General features: G+C 48.5%; 2 protein-coding genes across 4 annotated transcripts; one reads left to right on the top strand and one right to left on the bottom strand.

The window, feature by feature from the left end:
• The first annotated feature begins 794 nt into the window (after nucleotides 1-794).
• On the top strand, nucleotides 795-3,069 carry LOC117148629 (O-acyltransferase like protein). The gene is made up of 4 exons (XM_033316124.1): nucleotides 795-1,014; nucleotides 1,075-1,798; nucleotides 1,900-2,833; nucleotides 2,904-3,069. Exons 1-4 carry the CDS (start codon nucleotides 822-824, stop codon nucleotides 3,042-3,044), a joined length of 1,992 nt encoding a protein of 663 aa, XP_033172015.1. The 5' UTR covers nucleotides 795-821; the 3' UTR covers nucleotides 3,045-3,069.
• A 93-nt stretch (nucleotides 3,070-3,162) lies between these two features.
• Nucleotides 3,163-15,171, bottom strand: LOC117148628 (spectrin beta chain). 3 transcript variants are annotated; one of them, XM_033316121.1, is made up of 8 exons: nucleotides 15,012-15,171; nucleotides 5,317-11,560; nucleotides 5,057-5,253; nucleotides 4,813-4,981; nucleotides 4,386-4,436; nucleotides 4,163-4,269; nucleotides 3,871-4,037; nucleotides 3,163-3,785 (listed from the first exon to the last, which is right to left on the bottom strand). In XM_033316121.1, exons 2-8 carry the CDS (start codon nucleotides 11,363-11,365, stop codon nucleotides 3,599-3,601), a joined length of 6,927 nt encoding a protein of 2,308 aa, XP_033172012.1. In that variant the 5' UTR covers nucleotides 11,366-11,560; nucleotides 15,012-15,171; the 3' UTR covers nucleotides 3,163-3,598. The 3 variants fall into 3 exon arrangements, with proteins under 3 accessions (XP_033172012.1, XP_033172013.1, XP_033172014.1); XM_033316122.1 differs by having other exon boundaries at nucleotides 15,016-15,171; XM_033316123.1 differs by lacking the exon at nucleotides 4,386-4,436.
• Nucleotides 15,172-15,695: the final 524 nt, after the last annotated feature.

Here is a 15,695-nt window from a genome sequence, read left to right as displayed (position 1 = left end):
TTTGTTTTTTTTTTTTACTACTAATATTAACGTTTGTTGTATAGATACCGTTAAATGGATAAACTAACTAAAATAACTAATATTAATTCGATATTATTGTACAATTTCGATTAATAAACAAATTGCAATTAAAATTTAAATAAAGTGCCAAAATAAAGAAAATCTTGGGTTCGATCGATTCGTGTTTTTATATCCTCCCTACAAAGAAGTTGGATTTTTTCACGGCTGGGTGGTATTTTACGTAGTGACGAAGGGCACCAGGAAATGTGCGCAGACGAGTACTACATAAATGGGAATAAAAGTTAAGAGAACTTTCGATAAGCCATCCATATGGATGTAAAATCCACTCGTCGTAACAAAAATATATAACTGAACTTTGTATATTCGAGGTGCGATCATTACTAGTTGTTATTTGTTTTATTACTATTTGCAGTATATTTATTGTTTTTTAACAGACTGATTATGTTCCTGAGTGCTTATTATTAGTGTTTACGATTTCAAGCATTGTTTAAACCAATAAAAGTAAAAGTAATTTCCGAGACAAATGGGTTATCCGTGCCCGTACCAGGTAAACCTCAGTCGAGGAGTCCAACATGCTGTCATTGGTGCTAACTGCAAAACAAGCTAAGGTTTAGTACAGATGTGACCATAAATCGACTGATCGGATCTTAAAAAGCGTCATGGATCACTCGGTCCTAACTAAACGGAGGTTATGTGGGTCGCATAGACTTTGCTTCATCCCGGGCACAGAATTAGTTGTGCGACGTCCGTCGTGGAGTACTGAGGTGTTCTGCCATCCATCCAATCCATCGATCGTAATCATGCTACTCGTTCTGCTCCTTATCCAAATTATCGCTGTGCTCGGCGATGTCGATAACTGTGAACCGAACTTCCTGGCCAAGGACCTGATCGTAATGGTTGCCCAACGTGAAAACACCACACTGTCCAAGTGTGAGGAACAGCTGCTGGAGCTGCGAAGAGCTTGGCAGGATCACCAGTCCTGGGCACTGAAAGGTAGGTGTGAGAACTTTACAATTAACTTTACAATTCATATGGCTTATTCGCATTAACTAGCTGTTGACGCCTCCGGCGGGGGCTACGCCAACTTTATGATGGGCCAGAGAGCCTGGCTGGGCAACAGATTCACCTGCCGCGCCGTCAATGAACCGATGCTCCAGGACATGACCATCAAAAATCATCGTCTGCTGCGCGAGGTTTCGCCCATTCAATTCCACTATTTGGTGGCTTACATTGAATCCAATTCGCCGTGGCAGCTGGAGGTGACCCTCAAAAAGAATCCCCTGCTGCACATTGGCCTCTGTCTGCCCGCGAGCTGTGACGTCCCGGAGGTGGAGCAACTCATCCGCAGATCGATGGCCAAGGAAGAGTCATTTCACTGCTGGGATATGGATGCTAAGTTGGCTTATGCCAAGAAGCCGGAGCTAAAAACCCATTTCTTTGATAGTGGAGCAGTGCAAATTTTTTCTGTAGTGTTGGGTGTGACCCTACTATTGACCCTCGCGGCCACCAGTGGTCTGGGCAAATACTCACGCATCCTGGCCTGCTTCGATTTCGGCTACAATTGGCAGCTGGCCTGGAAGCCGGTGAATCCCAGCCAGGAGAATAGACCCGTCAACGGACTGAGGGTGCTCACCGCCTTCTCATTGATTGGCGTCCATGTGGTCTGGTACAAGTACTTCTCAGTGGATCCCTCGGTCGAGATGCTCGGCAAGTTGTCGTCCATGACCATGCGGCATACCTACTGGCCCAGCATGGTGGAGATCTTTTTTGTGGTCAGGTGAGGATGGAATGCCAGTTTCTTTAGATGAAAATAGTCCTTCTAAACGAGTAACGCATGCTCAAGCAAGCAATTGATCGAAACTCTTCTTACCATCGCAGTGGCTACTTGACGGTTTTGAATTTCATCAGGGATGACCAACTGCAAAAGGAAATCGCCAGCGATGGAATCCTGGGTAACGGGCGTCGCTACCTCAGAGAGTTCATCCATCGATACTGCCGGCTGGCTCCGCTGCAATTCGTGATCGTACTGATGGGAGTGGTGGTTATAGAGTATCAGCGTCAAGTGTCCGTCATGCAAATAACCGATCCGCAGGACGAGCTGTGCCGACTCAACGCCGTACGAAACGTTTTCTTCATCCAGAATCTGTTTCCCATTCAGATTATGTGCGGATCGTGGACCTGGTCGCTGGGCTGCGACATGCAGCTCCACATGATGGCGATGCTGCTGCTCTTTACGCACACCAAACACCCAAACATGGTCAGGTGGATAATCCGCCTGCTGCTGGTGATCAGCGCCCTGTTTTCGAATATCTTTATGGAGGTCAACGAGGTGGGCGCCAATTTCGAGGAGATGTATCACACCAACGAGTGGTCGTACATGAGTCCGTTGATCCGCATGCTCGCCTACATAATAGGCGGCTCCTATGCCTTCTTCCAAGTCAAGGGTACTGGCACTCCCTTCGATTTGGTAATGCCTAATTGGTGGATCAGACTGGGAGCAATTGCGTGCATTGGCTGGCTGGTGAGGCAGGTGACCATGGATCAACTGCCGCCCATCAGAATCATTCTCTGCTTCATGGTCGTTCTGCGGATTCTGGTGAGCACGGCGGCCAGTCACCTCATCATTTGCGGCACCAAGTCGGACAACAGCGACTCATATGCTCCTACCCGCTGGTTGCTAGCGATCCTGCAGTCGGAGCAAGTGCAGCGGATCAGCAAGTTTACCTACGCCATCTACCTATTGAATCCCATTGTAATCATGTACGTCTACCACTCCTTTAGCAATGAAGTGTATCCGGACAACACCATGATGGTGAGTAACTCACAAATCTCACTCATGTTTATTGGGCTCCATATGATCAATCCCTTATTTTTGCTTCTAGATAATGCTGGCAATCTCCTGTTCAGTGGTCTGTTACCTTTCGGCCATAGTAATGACGGTGCTCTTCGAGATTCCCTTCAATCGGCTGACCAGTGTGATGATTAAGTCTAGATCCTCTCCCGCAAAAAACAAGAGCCAGTAGATCCCAGTAGATAATCCCCGAAACCGACGGATATTTCGCTTAAGAATGGCAATCGAGAATTGCGCTTCGATTGCCAAAATCGATAAGCGATAGCGGTAATTGATCAATTTGCCGGCAATTGGTGTACTTTAAAGGAATATTTCGTTTATTTATCGAATACATTGAAATGCATACACGAGTTGGTTTCCTCAAATTTTTTGTTTGTTTTTTGTATTTTTTTTAATCTTTATATTACTTTGTATTTGTTTAAATAAATAAGATACATACGTTTAATCATAATAGCAGTATTTATCGTGCAAATTTGATAAGCATAATAATTGTTTATGTTTTGCTTGTTCTTCTCTTGCAAGTTTTTGTCGGTTTTTGTTTTTTCTCATTACGAAATAAGTTTAAATATATGAAAAAAAAATATATATATTTGCTTCTTCTTAATTTTTGCTGTATAATTTGTTGTCGTTTTGCATTTGTATTATATCATTTCTTGTTCATTTCATGTTATTTGTTAGTTGTTTTAATTAGCTGCTCTTGCTTATGGTTGCGTTACGGCTGTTACTTTACTTTTTCTTTAAAGTAAAAAACGATCTGCGCTTTGGTTCGTCCTTTTGTGAGGTGGCGGGCAGAGTCTGGGATCTGCTGGCGGCCACCGCTGTCGAATCGCTCTGGGCTTTCAGGGAGGTCACCCACTGGGACATCTCGGTGTCGTCATGGGCCTGCAGCAAGAACAAGGCGCCGTTGGCGAGCCTGTGTGGCGAATGGGTAATGGAGAAAGAAAGTATATCCGATAAGTATTTGGGTATGCCGAATACGGATCATTTCTGCTACTCACTTGACTCGCAGAACGTGCTTCTTCTTGGTGTAATCACTGGCAATTTCAATGGCAGCGTTTTGCAGATCGTAGCTGGGCTCACCGCGGAAGGTCAATTCGGGATTACTCTTATAACCCTTCTGATCTTTGTAGAACGAAATGCGTCCGGCCCTGGCAGCCATGTATACCTGACAAACAGAAACGTTCATTGGTGATTAATTCAAAATGAATAAAGTAGCCAGTTGCTACGCGAGTTCTTAGGCATCATCACAAATTGCTCACGTATTCATTACTTAAAAGGAAATCGGCTTACCTTATCCCAAGATCGGTTGGAGGCCTTCTTGGTGGTGGAGTCCCACTCGTGCTTTCGTGTCACATATCCTTCGTGACCCTCGCCGGCGCCTGGGGTTCCGCCTCGTTCTGGGGATCACACAAGAAATTAATTAGTTTGGCGTTACATTAAAATTAAAAAGAAACACAAACGAAATGAATAACTTCCATGTAATCACTTAGATGCGAAAGGCAATGCTTTATACCTGTTTGGATCTCGACAACGCGCTCGAACTCGACGGCCGTGTCTTTGGCGGCTTCATGGGTTTAAGTTGATTGGTTAGTTGGTTAATCCGTGGCAGGATGAGATTGGTTTGAGTTTGGTTAAGTAGGCATGATTGAATGACAGAAAACGTTTAGAGATATTTTGGTTAGACGAGATTCGCAACGGGATCTTGAGTACTATCTTGACTGGGGTCTTGACACTGCGGCTGGGATAGATGTGGATATGGATTTGGGTGCAAATCGGGCAATGGACAACTGGACTATGATATAGTTTTGTTGAAAATAAACATTCAAAATGTTGGAGCTATATTCCACAAATTTTGAATGCCATTATAATGTTGCTAATGCATATTTCAGTATTATTTTCAACAATCCTATGTATACTACGTAACAGTTTATACTGCATACCTGAATCGTCGTGCGAGGCTCCAACATCCACGTCGTCGCGTCGCTCAGCCTCTCGTTTAGCCTGTTCCGCCGCCTCCGAGGCGGCCTTGGCCTCCTGCTCCTCCTTGATGCGTTGTCGCTCAGCCTCCTCCGCCAGCTCCTGGCGCCTCTTCATTTCCTTAAGCTCAAACTGAAAGCGAAAATGGTCGTTTGAATGTTATGGGTTATCCAAACAAAAATATATTCCCAAGTATTCCCAACTCACTGTTGTCAAACGCTCAAGAGCACTGAAGCGCTCCTCTTGGGCGGCGGCAGACTTTTCAAAGGCCTCGTGCTTCTTAATCAGGTTCTCCACCTCGTCGATTGTGTGGCCCAGCTCCGAGGAGAGCAGGTAAGGCTCCTGGGCGATCAGCCAGGCCTCGGCCACGGCAGCGTCTCTGGCGAACTGGTACACCTCCAGGACTACACGAATGCAAAAACGGTGATTAACAAGGGCGTACGTTTTGAAATATAGAGGTTACTCACTCAGCTGGAGATTCTCCCAGCGCTCCTCCCAGCGGCGGAGCAGGGCATTGCGGCTATTGCTCAGCGTCATCAGGCGATCCTTGATGTCGGCGGAGGCGTAGTGGTTGCGGGTGAGCAGCTCCTTGCCCAGCGAGATGCACGCACCGAAGTTGTCCTCCCGTGTGTCGATCTCGGCCTTAAGGCTCTGGTGATTGTTCATCAGCAACTCCACGCCGGACACGTCGCGCGGCTTCTCTGACGTGTTCATTTGGCGGACGAGGTCCTCCATCCAGATCATCAGGATGCGCACCATGTTAAAGAAGCGGAATAAGTCGCCTGTGTCGGCCAGTTTCTGTTTGCGGGCATCGCACATAGCCTGGAGGTTGTCCCAGGCATGGAGCACCTCCTGTTCCCGATTGGTGATCTCCTTGGCCTTGTCACCGGCATAGGCGTCCTGCAGCTTGGCGGACTCCTCCTGGATCTGCTGGACTTGTGAGTATAGGGTGATGAGGTCCTGCAGGAAGTTGTAGTGCTTGCGCTGCAGCGTCGACACGGAGCCGGCATCGCGTCCCAGTTCATCGGACACACCGTGCTGCTTCTCAAGAATGCGTCCCAATACATCCTTGCAGTCGTGGAAGAATTTGTGCAGCTCCCGGGAAGCGGCCAGCATCTGAGTGCGGGTCTCGATCAGCTCCAGCAGATCCTGCCACGATTCGTTCAGGTTGTCCTTCCATTCGGCAATCGTGGCGGAATCAGAGTGTCCGGCCTGGATGAGATTATCCGCAATGCCGTTCACCTTGGCCACGCGCTCTCCGCCAACGGCTTCTGTGTCGCGGGCAAACTCGTTGAAGCGCTCCGACAGCAGGGTGACGTGGTCAAAGTCCTGGCCCAGTTCCTGGGAACCAGCGACCACCTCGCGATCGGTAATCCATTGCTCCAGATCATCGACCTCGCGGCTCAGCATGAACAGCTGCAGAGCCTCGTTGAGGCGAGCCCTCCTCTCCCCAGCCAGATCCTTGAGACCAGCGTACAGCTTATCCAGCTGCGATTGCTTGACGGCCACGGCATCGCCAGAGGAGATGTCATCCCCGCTGAACTGACGCGCCACCTCGCCGAGCTGGCGAATGGTGTTGGCGTAGTCCTCCACGGATTGCTCCAGGTTTTCGTGCTTCTTCATCAGGTTCTGGGCACTGATCTCGTCCTTGCCGCGATCCTCGACCATCATGTAGAGCTCCTGCTCGCTCATCCAGGACTCCGCCTCCTGGGCATCGAAGAAGTACTGTTGCACCTTCTCCGACTCCAGCAGATGCTTCCGTCGGTTCTCGATGGCGTCCTTCAGCTCCTGCCACTTCTGGGTCAGATCACTGATCAGTGCTTCGAACTTCTTGGCATCCTCGTGACCCTCGTCGATCAGCTTGCGGCCATTGTTGCAGATTGCATTGATGCGCGGCTCGTGGTTGTCGATCTCTGTGGCCAGCGACTGGTTCTTCTTCTTCAGCACATGTACGTTGAACAGGGAGTTGCCATAATCCGGTGAGTTGGCCACCGGCAGCTTCTCGTCGATCCACAGCTTCTCGTCCTCGACATCGCGACAGAACTGGAAGGCCTCCTTCTTCTTCTCCAGCGCCTTCTGGCGCTCCAGAAGCGGCGCCTTGATCTTCTCAAAGCGCTCGAGCACGGCCGTCTTCTTCACCACAATCGGTTCGATCTTCTCCTCTGGCACAGTCTTCTGGAGGTATTCGGTCTGCTTGTCGATCTCCTCCACTTGGCGAGCCTTCACCGCCATCTGGGTCTGGATAACCTGCTGCTTCTGCATCAGGATGTTCACGGATGTCAGATCGTTGGCAGTGTCTCCGCTGACAATTTGCTTCTCCAGGTCGGTGATGTAGGAGTCGATGTCGTCGCATGTCTGCTGGACAAGCACCTCGCGGTTGGCGTCGAACAGCATGGCGCCCTTCTCCTTGGTGTGCACCTCCAGGTCGTCGAACTGCTTGGCCAGCTCCTTAAGCTTGGGCTCGATGACGTCCTTGAACTCGGGCTTCTCCTTGGACAGCTCCTGGGCGGACTTCTCTGCCTCGAATAGGCGCTCCTTGTTGGCGGCAATCTCTGCCTCGAAGGCCTGATGGCGCGTCCACTTGGAGTGGATGGTCTTTGCGCTCCTGTACGACTCGTCCTGTGAGGTGGCGTACTTCTCCTGCACCCACTCGGCCAGCTCCTCGAGATCCTGCAGGAACTCGTGCAGTTTCACCTGATTCTTGAGCTTCTCGTGTTGGTCCAGAGCACGCTGACGGTTGTCATCCCGACGTCCGGTAATGTTCTCCGCACGCTTGCCAATCTTTTCTGCATCGAAGTGATTCTTCTCCACCAGGGTGTCGGCCACCTGCAGCAGGCTGTTGATCTTGTCGTCGTTAGCTTCCATGGTGGTGAGGAAGGCCTCATGGCGCTTCAACTGGTTCTCAGCCTGCTCCAGGTTGACTGGGGTATCGTCCTTGCTGAGGAAGTGCTCCTGCTGGCTTAGCAACACCTCCGTCTGGCGGGCATCGCGGTTGAACAGTTGCTGGTCCAAGCTCTGCGACAACAGCACCTGTCTGTTCTCCCACATCTGGTGCAGCTCCTCCCAGCCATCCTTCAGGGCATTCAGGCGCTCCCTCAGGAACATGTACTGCGGATCGTCTGAGGTGCTTCCCTCGGTAGTCAGCCGCTCGCCGTACTCCATCATGTTCTTGTAGTCCTCAGTGTAGTTGTCAATCTCCTCGCGGATCGATTGATGCTGGTTCAGAAGCTTCTCAGCCTCCGGCAGGGAAGTGGGAGTGTCCTCGGAAGCTACGTCTGTCTGGGTCTTGGTCAACCAAGTCTGGAAGTGATCCAAATCGCGCAAGAAGCGATGCAGATCGCCGGCCTCCTCCAGTTTCGAGTCGCGCTCCTTGAGCATCTGGGTGAGCTGCTCCCAAATCAACTCGATCTGGGCAATACGCTCGCGGATGATCTTTGCCTCCTCAGGATGCTCATCCTCGATGCTGTTGGCCTCGCGTTCCAAGCTCGAGAGCTTGGCCTGAATGGCAGCCAAATCGCGGTCCATGCCGCTGAGGCGACGCTGCAGGGTCATCACACCGGTCAGATCCATCTCCAGACTGTCGGTCTCGGTGAGGATGCGCTTCTTGTCCTCAATCCACGAAATGGTCTCACGGCACTCAATGTAGAAGGTCTGCACGCCATGGGCGGACTTCAGATCATCCATCTTGGCCTCGGCCTTCTCGCGCAGTGTCGACCACTCCTGGTTGAGGTGGTTCTGCCTCTCCAGAATCTCATCGGAGTTGGGATGCTCGACGTGGAGCAGTTGGCGGGCCAGCTGATTAACCACGGCCACGCGCGAAGCATTGGCGTTCATTTCCTTGTCGAAGCCCTCGAAGCGATGCTTCATGATCTCCACATCCTCGATGTCCTTGCCAGGAGTCATCGTGTCCAGCATCTTGGTCTTCTCCTTGATCCATTGCTCCACGCCATCCGCTTCGGACATCAGCTTGTACAGGCTGAGGGCGTCCAACAGTCTCTGCTTGCGCAGCTTGGCCAGTTCGGTAAGCTCCTTGTACCGGTTGTCGATCGCCTCCAGGCGCTTGTCCACATTGGCTTTTTCCGCCTCGTTTAGCTTCAGGCTCTCCGCCTGTTTGTGCAGGGCATCGATCACTTCGGCGTAGTTCTTCAGCTCGTCGGCCACGTCCTTGTGCTTCTTTAGGAGGGACTGTACGTTAGCCTCGTCGCGACCAACATCCTCGCTGGAAACAATGCGCAGGGTGTCCAACATCCAGTTGTCCACATCGTCGGCATCGGCAAACAGCTGGAAGTACTCGACGGCATTCTCCAAGCGCTGGCGGCGGTACTTGGTGAGGTCCAGAAGGTGGTCCCACTTGTTCAGGATCTCCTTCAATCGATCCTTGATGCGATCGGCACCAAAGTGACCCTCGGTGATCAGCTCCGAACCGACCTTGGCCACATTTTGCAGCTGGGGATCGTGCGACGTGATCTCCGACTCCAGGGCCTTGTGCTTGCTGAGCATCAGATTGACGGTGGTCAGGTCGTGACCCACCTCGTCGGTGGATACGATCTGCTCCTTCTCCTTGATCCAGTTCTCCTCGTCGGCGGTGTCCCAGTAGAACTGCCAGAGTTTGCGGCTCTCCTCCAGGCGGCTGCGACGTTCCACGGCCAAACGGACCAACTCTGCGTAAGCATCCTCCAGTTGCTGGACGCGCGAGACAATGATCTCGGGATCGCAGGGTTTGTACGACTCTGGGTCGTCGCTCAGGAACTTCTGCGAGTTCTGAACCACCACCTTGACGCGCTCACCCAGGATATTGATATCGGCTTCGACAAGCGAGTGCTTCTGCAGCAGATCCTCCACGCCCATCAGATGCTTTCCATAGTCGTCGGTCATCAGCAGCTGCTTGATCTCCTCCATGTTGTCGAGGATGTACAGCATCTCCTGGAAGTTCTGCTGCAGCTGCAACGAGATCTCCAGGCGCATGCGGCGCGCTCTGAGAAGCTCAAGCAAATAGGTCCACAAGCGCATAACGTTGTCCTTGCGCAGCAGGATGCGCATCACATCGTGATAACGCTCCGATTCTAGTTCATCGCAAACGGCAACCACGGCCTGGACACGCTCCTCGTAGGCGAAGATGTCGGTTTCGATGGCCTCGTGCTTCTTGGCCGCCGCCTCAACGGCCGCCAGATCGAAACCAAAGTTATCCTGACTGACCAGACGTTGATTCTCCGACAGCCAGGTCTCACGCATGGACGCCTTGCGGTCGAAGCGGGCGGCTAGCTGCTCCAGTTTCTCCTGCCGGATGAGCTCCTCACGCAGGGCCAATTCGCGCTCGTGCTCGGCCTTCTCCAGACGCTCCCAGGCCTTGTTGATGTCCGAAATCATCTTGCCCTCTTTGGGTGTATAGGGCTTCTGGTTGTTGGCCCGCATCTTGGACTGCAGGGTGAAAAGGAGCACCTCGAGGTTGCCCTTTTCCACAAACTTGGGCGGCTTCTCGATGGTGCGGTAGTTGGAGAACTGGGCCAACTGCCCTTGGACGCCGGCCAGCGAGTTTTCGAACTCCCGCTCGCCCAGCGACTGGATGGTCGTTTCGATCCACTTGAGCAGATCGCTTGTGAAGTGCTCGTAGTCGTGGACCATTTTATCGTTCTCCATGGCAATGCCAACCACCTTGCCGATACGCTTGCCCTGCACCGTCTCCTGCTTGAGTTTGCTAAAGTAGTGATAGTAGGTGACCACGTAGGTGATGATGGACTTCTCATCCGGATGCTCGACGAACACATCCTCGGCGTCAAGGAGCTTGGCCAGGCCCAGTTTGTCCTCGGCCACGTCGAAGGCATTGTTCAGGTTGTGGATGGCGTTCGTCTTCGAGAGCTTCTCGAACTGAACCAAATCCGGACGGTGTTTGTGGATGATGGCATTAAAGGCCAGGCCATCGCGCCACGAGGTGGTGAAGTTGCGCACGTTGACATTGTGATAGCCGGCAGTCTTCATCTGGCACCAGAGCAGCAGGGCGTCCTTGGCGGACTTGGTCTCCTTGTTGTCCACCTCCTCGATGGTGATGTCCTGGATCTGGAAGCGCAGGATGATGGTCCAAATCAGGCCCAAATTGAGGGAAGCATTGCCATCGACTATGTCATGGGAGCCAATATTCTCCAGATGAACGCGTTGTTCGCGCAGGAACTGCAGCGCCTTGTCCACGTTCTCCAGGCAGTGGATACGCATCTTGCCCTTGGTGGGCTTGGGCAGTCGCTCGCCGGAGAGGACCTCCAGCAGTTTGATCAGGTGCTTGCCATCCCGCATATCCACATAGAGATCGGCAATGCGGCAGTTGACACGGCACAGATGCGAGTTGACCCACTTGGTGAATGTCTTCTTTTGCACACTCTCACGCTCCTCGGCCAGAGCCTTGATCCTGGACCGCTCGAACAGTCGGGAACTGGAGTTGCCGCCATCGTACTCGTACTCATCGATGTACTCGTTGCCAGGACCCTGGCTGGGATCCCAGCGAACAATCGAAATGTCCGTCGTCATGGCTGGGGATCTACGGTTTCCACAGTGGTTTCGTGCTTATTAGTTAGTTGATAGCTGCTAGTTTATACGTCTTAGAGTTTCTAGTGTTGGTATTTGTCGTTTCGTTTCACGGGAGCTCGCCACTCCTCCGTTCGTCGTTCCTACAAGTTTATCCTTTAAGTCCAAACCGAATGTGTTGCCTTCAGAAGAGAATCACTGGAAGAGGCGGTGGGAAAATCGGTTAGATAATTGTCAGCAGTAGCTGGTGATTCATTTGTGTCAGTTTTGGGTTTGGTTTTGGGCTGCCATGGCATGGGATGGCGTCACGCGGGTCGCCGGGGTCACCACTAGAATGTCCGATCGTAATTGTCACTATGACTTAAAGCGATTACATCACTCTGTGGCAAAAAAAAAAAAAAAACAAAAAAAAAAGAATACATAAAACTGGGGCGGCCCTCCCCCAACCGGATTCGAATGGCAAAACTGTGAAATTGCAGGAAATTCAATTCACAAAAACCATCGAAACAGCAGACAAAACGAATTATATAGCAGACGGTGGTGATATGGGGGGTAAAAAAGATATAGGTACATCTGTATATGTGTGTATAATGTATCCACATAACAAGTAGCTAATTACTGAGGGTTTGCTTTATATGCGGGTTTCATTCATTCGGGGGTGTCGTCCATGTAAATGCACCAGAAATTATCGTACTTAATTGTCATTTAATTGCTCATTCATTGACTAATAGTTTACTCTTGGCCCTCAAAGAGGTGCATTTGTTATTGATTTTATAACACCATAAATGCTTGTTCTTTTTTTTTTATAATTAGACTAACAATAAAAAGGCTCAAAAACATACGTATATCGTCGTAGCTAATAAGTTTTAGCTTGAATGCTAAAGTTCGCTGCTATTTGTATGACCTCAACTGTGAGCACACATTTCACATTTTCATAAATCATATTCATGCTGGGCCCATTCAGTTTCCATTTTTCCATCGGCGAGCTTTTTGTTTTACGTGTGTCCCTCCCGTCTATCACTCATTTACATGGGCTTGTATACTGGTATTTCACTGGTTTTTTATCGACGTAGCCGACGATTTGAAATTACGACCTATTCACACGGCAGTTGGCCCTCGAAAATCCATTCGGTTTCACACATCGCAGCGTTTTTCACACTTTTGCAAGCTTTTTGGGTTGCAATGAAAATGGGCGAAGTACTTGGGCTGTACTTTTTCCACTTGATATATTATTTTTTGTTTATTGCCCCACTTTCTCCGCGGCTTTCACATTACAAATTAGGAGAACACAGTAATTAATGCAGAACTCAAAATTTCCCCAAATAAAATACTGCCTCTCTACAAAATTTTTAGTTAAGTTATTAGAAATATTATGTCAGTTGATGTTTCTATCTTTTATTCATTCACAATATTTTATTTACAGTAAATGCAATTCACTATATTTTTGAAAATTATTTGTAAGATGAATAATGAATTCTTCAATGAATGACCGCAACTCGATTAGAATAACAATTTAATTGCTTGATTAAGGGAATTAAGTAATATAAGCTTGCCGACCTAGGACAAAAATAGAATCACTGATTGAATCAGGCCCCTTTTGCTGTGTATAACAGTGGGTTTTTGTGCTAATGGCCTTTGACCTTTATATCCATTCGCGTTTGCACAGGTGCCGGGGTCATTCCCTTCTACGCACACAACAACAACAAAAGCAGCAGGCATAACTTTTTCCCATCGCTTTGTTATCGTCCTCCTCCACTCTTCGTTCCTCGCTCTTCCTCTTCTCGCTTACACAATTAACTAAGCTGCTGATTTCATTTGTACTAAGTTTTATGAGAGCACCGCGACAACAACACCCAAAATGAAAAACATCAAGAACCATAGTGCGAGCGAGAATTGTTAAAACAAACAAAAGCAAAATCAGCACACACGCACACGCACGCAGCAGCTTCTATCTTAGTATTACGTAATATTTTTATTAAAACGAAGCTTAAAACTTTGAGAGAGCGAGAGCGAGCAACAACAAAACTGGAGCGCAGAGCGATAGATGGAGATGGAGAGAGGAGAAAGAGAAAGAGGGAGAGTGCTATTGTATCTATGTATCTGTATCTGGAAGGTGGTGCAGTTAGAGTAGGAGTGCTGGAAGTGGAAGCGAGCAAGAGATAGAGGGGTGGAAACTGCACAAGACGCTCTCACGGGCTAACTCTCTCCCTCTTACACACCCCATCCACCCACCCCACCTTTCCCCTTTCAATTGTTGGTGCTTTCTAGACTTAATTATGATGGCCGATCCGATCCTCTTGTTTCCAGTGTGAGTTCATCACAGAGAGCGATGAAGAGAGACACAGTGTGAGCGGAAGAGAGAGAGCGGGGCGTGTGTGCAACTGCGAGTTCAATTAAACAGGCCAAGAGTTCAACTTTGGAAACTTGGAAATGAAACCACCACCAAAGCTGAGGCTTCGCTAAGGAAAAACCAGTTTTCCCTGCCATTTATGAGCAAGTTAATGAGTTTTCGGCGATCAATTGATTGAATGCCTGTACGTTTGTAGGTTTTGGGTGCGGGTGTGTGTGTTGTGTTTACAACTGTACGTGTGTGATTTGTCATAAACAACAACAATGCAACAACAACATCAGCGACAAGGTGAAACACAAACAAACACATAAGCAAACAAACATTGGGCAAGTGCAGCTCAGTATATTTATATCTTTTAACTCGTAACTTCGAAAAGGAACTTCAACTCGTGACCTCAGAGGGGCGGGGTGAGAAGGCGGGTGGGCGGAGTGCAAGGGAAATGGGAAATGGGGAGTGTGTTATTTTTAGCCGATGTGTTGGTGAGCACGTAACTGTATTTCAGCCAAGTGCATAGGCGTATGCGTATCTACGGTAAAGAAAAAAGAGCGCACCGCTTGTATTTCATAAAACTCACAAGCACACGGAACCTCAACGTATGATACACATGTATATATGTATATAAATATATATCTCCGATTAGGCGATAGCCGTGTTCTTCGCTTTTTATCACCAACGGAACGAACAACTGACGCAAACGTTACTTAAGGCTTGCGCTTCTTCTTCTTGCACAGCACCATGTCATTAATGCGTTTAATTCACAGTTTCAGAGTTTTGGCCCCGCCATTCAGGCACATTTACACCAAGTAATTTAAAAAATAAAAAAAAATGCGAACTACACTCTTCCAATTCGATTACTCGAACAAACATACACACACACTCACGCACGCTACGCGCTCTCAACGAAAACCGAATGATGTCATCATCGGCGGCAGAGGCAGCGACGCCGGCAGCGACGGCGACAGCGTCGAAATATATGAGTTAGCAGGCAATTTTAATCGATGATGTTTTTATTATGTACGTAGAAATGTATGCGAGAAATCACTTGCTTTTCATATTTCAGCACACTTTTAATTCTCATTCCCAAACCAAAAACACACACACAGGCACACCAAGAGTAAGAGTCGCTCACATATTCGTTAGATACTTTTTGCTCTCTTTTGCCACTTCTGCCTTTTATTGGTGGCTCCTTTTTCGTGGCCTATTCACTTGGGCGTTGGTCTATTTCACATTTTCAACGTTCGACCGCTTGCGTTTCGAATTTCCCGCCGTTTTCACTGTACTGCGGCGACTTTCACTTACCTACTCGATAATTTTGCAGCTCCGCTCGCCCTAATTGATTCATAAAACACAGTTAATTTCATAGATTTAGCACGTTCGACTAAAAATCTTCGGTCTGGCGGATGAACTTCACTTGGCGAGAATGGAAAAAATGTATGTATTCAAAACATCGCGTTGCGAACGAGTGAACGAAGTGAACCAGCGCGAGAAGGCGCTAAAAAACGCCTACTGCGCAGTGTGACCGTGCCACATGATCTGGCTATAAAGTAGCCAAAACGGTGGAACTCAAGATTTATATATTTTGTTTAACTTACACTATTTCTTCATATTTTAATAACATAATATTAAATAAACAAATGCTAACGCCACTTGTGCTCTATTATTTCGAGCTATTTAAATAATATTAATTACATATTGATCACTATCAAAACCAAAATGAACTTATTTTCCTAAGAGTTTCGTTACACAATGTTTATATACAAACATAACGAATTTATATGTTAGTTTTTTTTGAATATGATTGTTTTCAGGGAGAAAATAAGCCATATTGCTAATGATAATAGTTAAGATTTTACCAACCGAAACAAATTGTTGTTAGCCTCTTGCAATAGTTATTAATAATTTGTTTTAGCTGCGCATCTCCTTAACCTTAATGATGAGATCAATATAGTATTTTTATAATAAGCCAAATGTGGTGATTGCTGG

The sequence above is a fragment of the Drosophila mauritiana genome, chromosome X (genome assembly GCF_004382145.1).
Source record: "Drosophila mauritiana strain mau12 chromosome X, ASM438214v1, whole genome shotgun sequence".
Lineage (NCBI taxonomy): Eukaryota > Metazoa > Arthropoda > Insecta > Diptera > Drosophilidae > Drosophila > Drosophila mauritiana.
The sequence above is the reverse complement of the archived record's forward strand: the minus strand, read 5'-3'. Positions and strand labels throughout refer to the sequence as shown.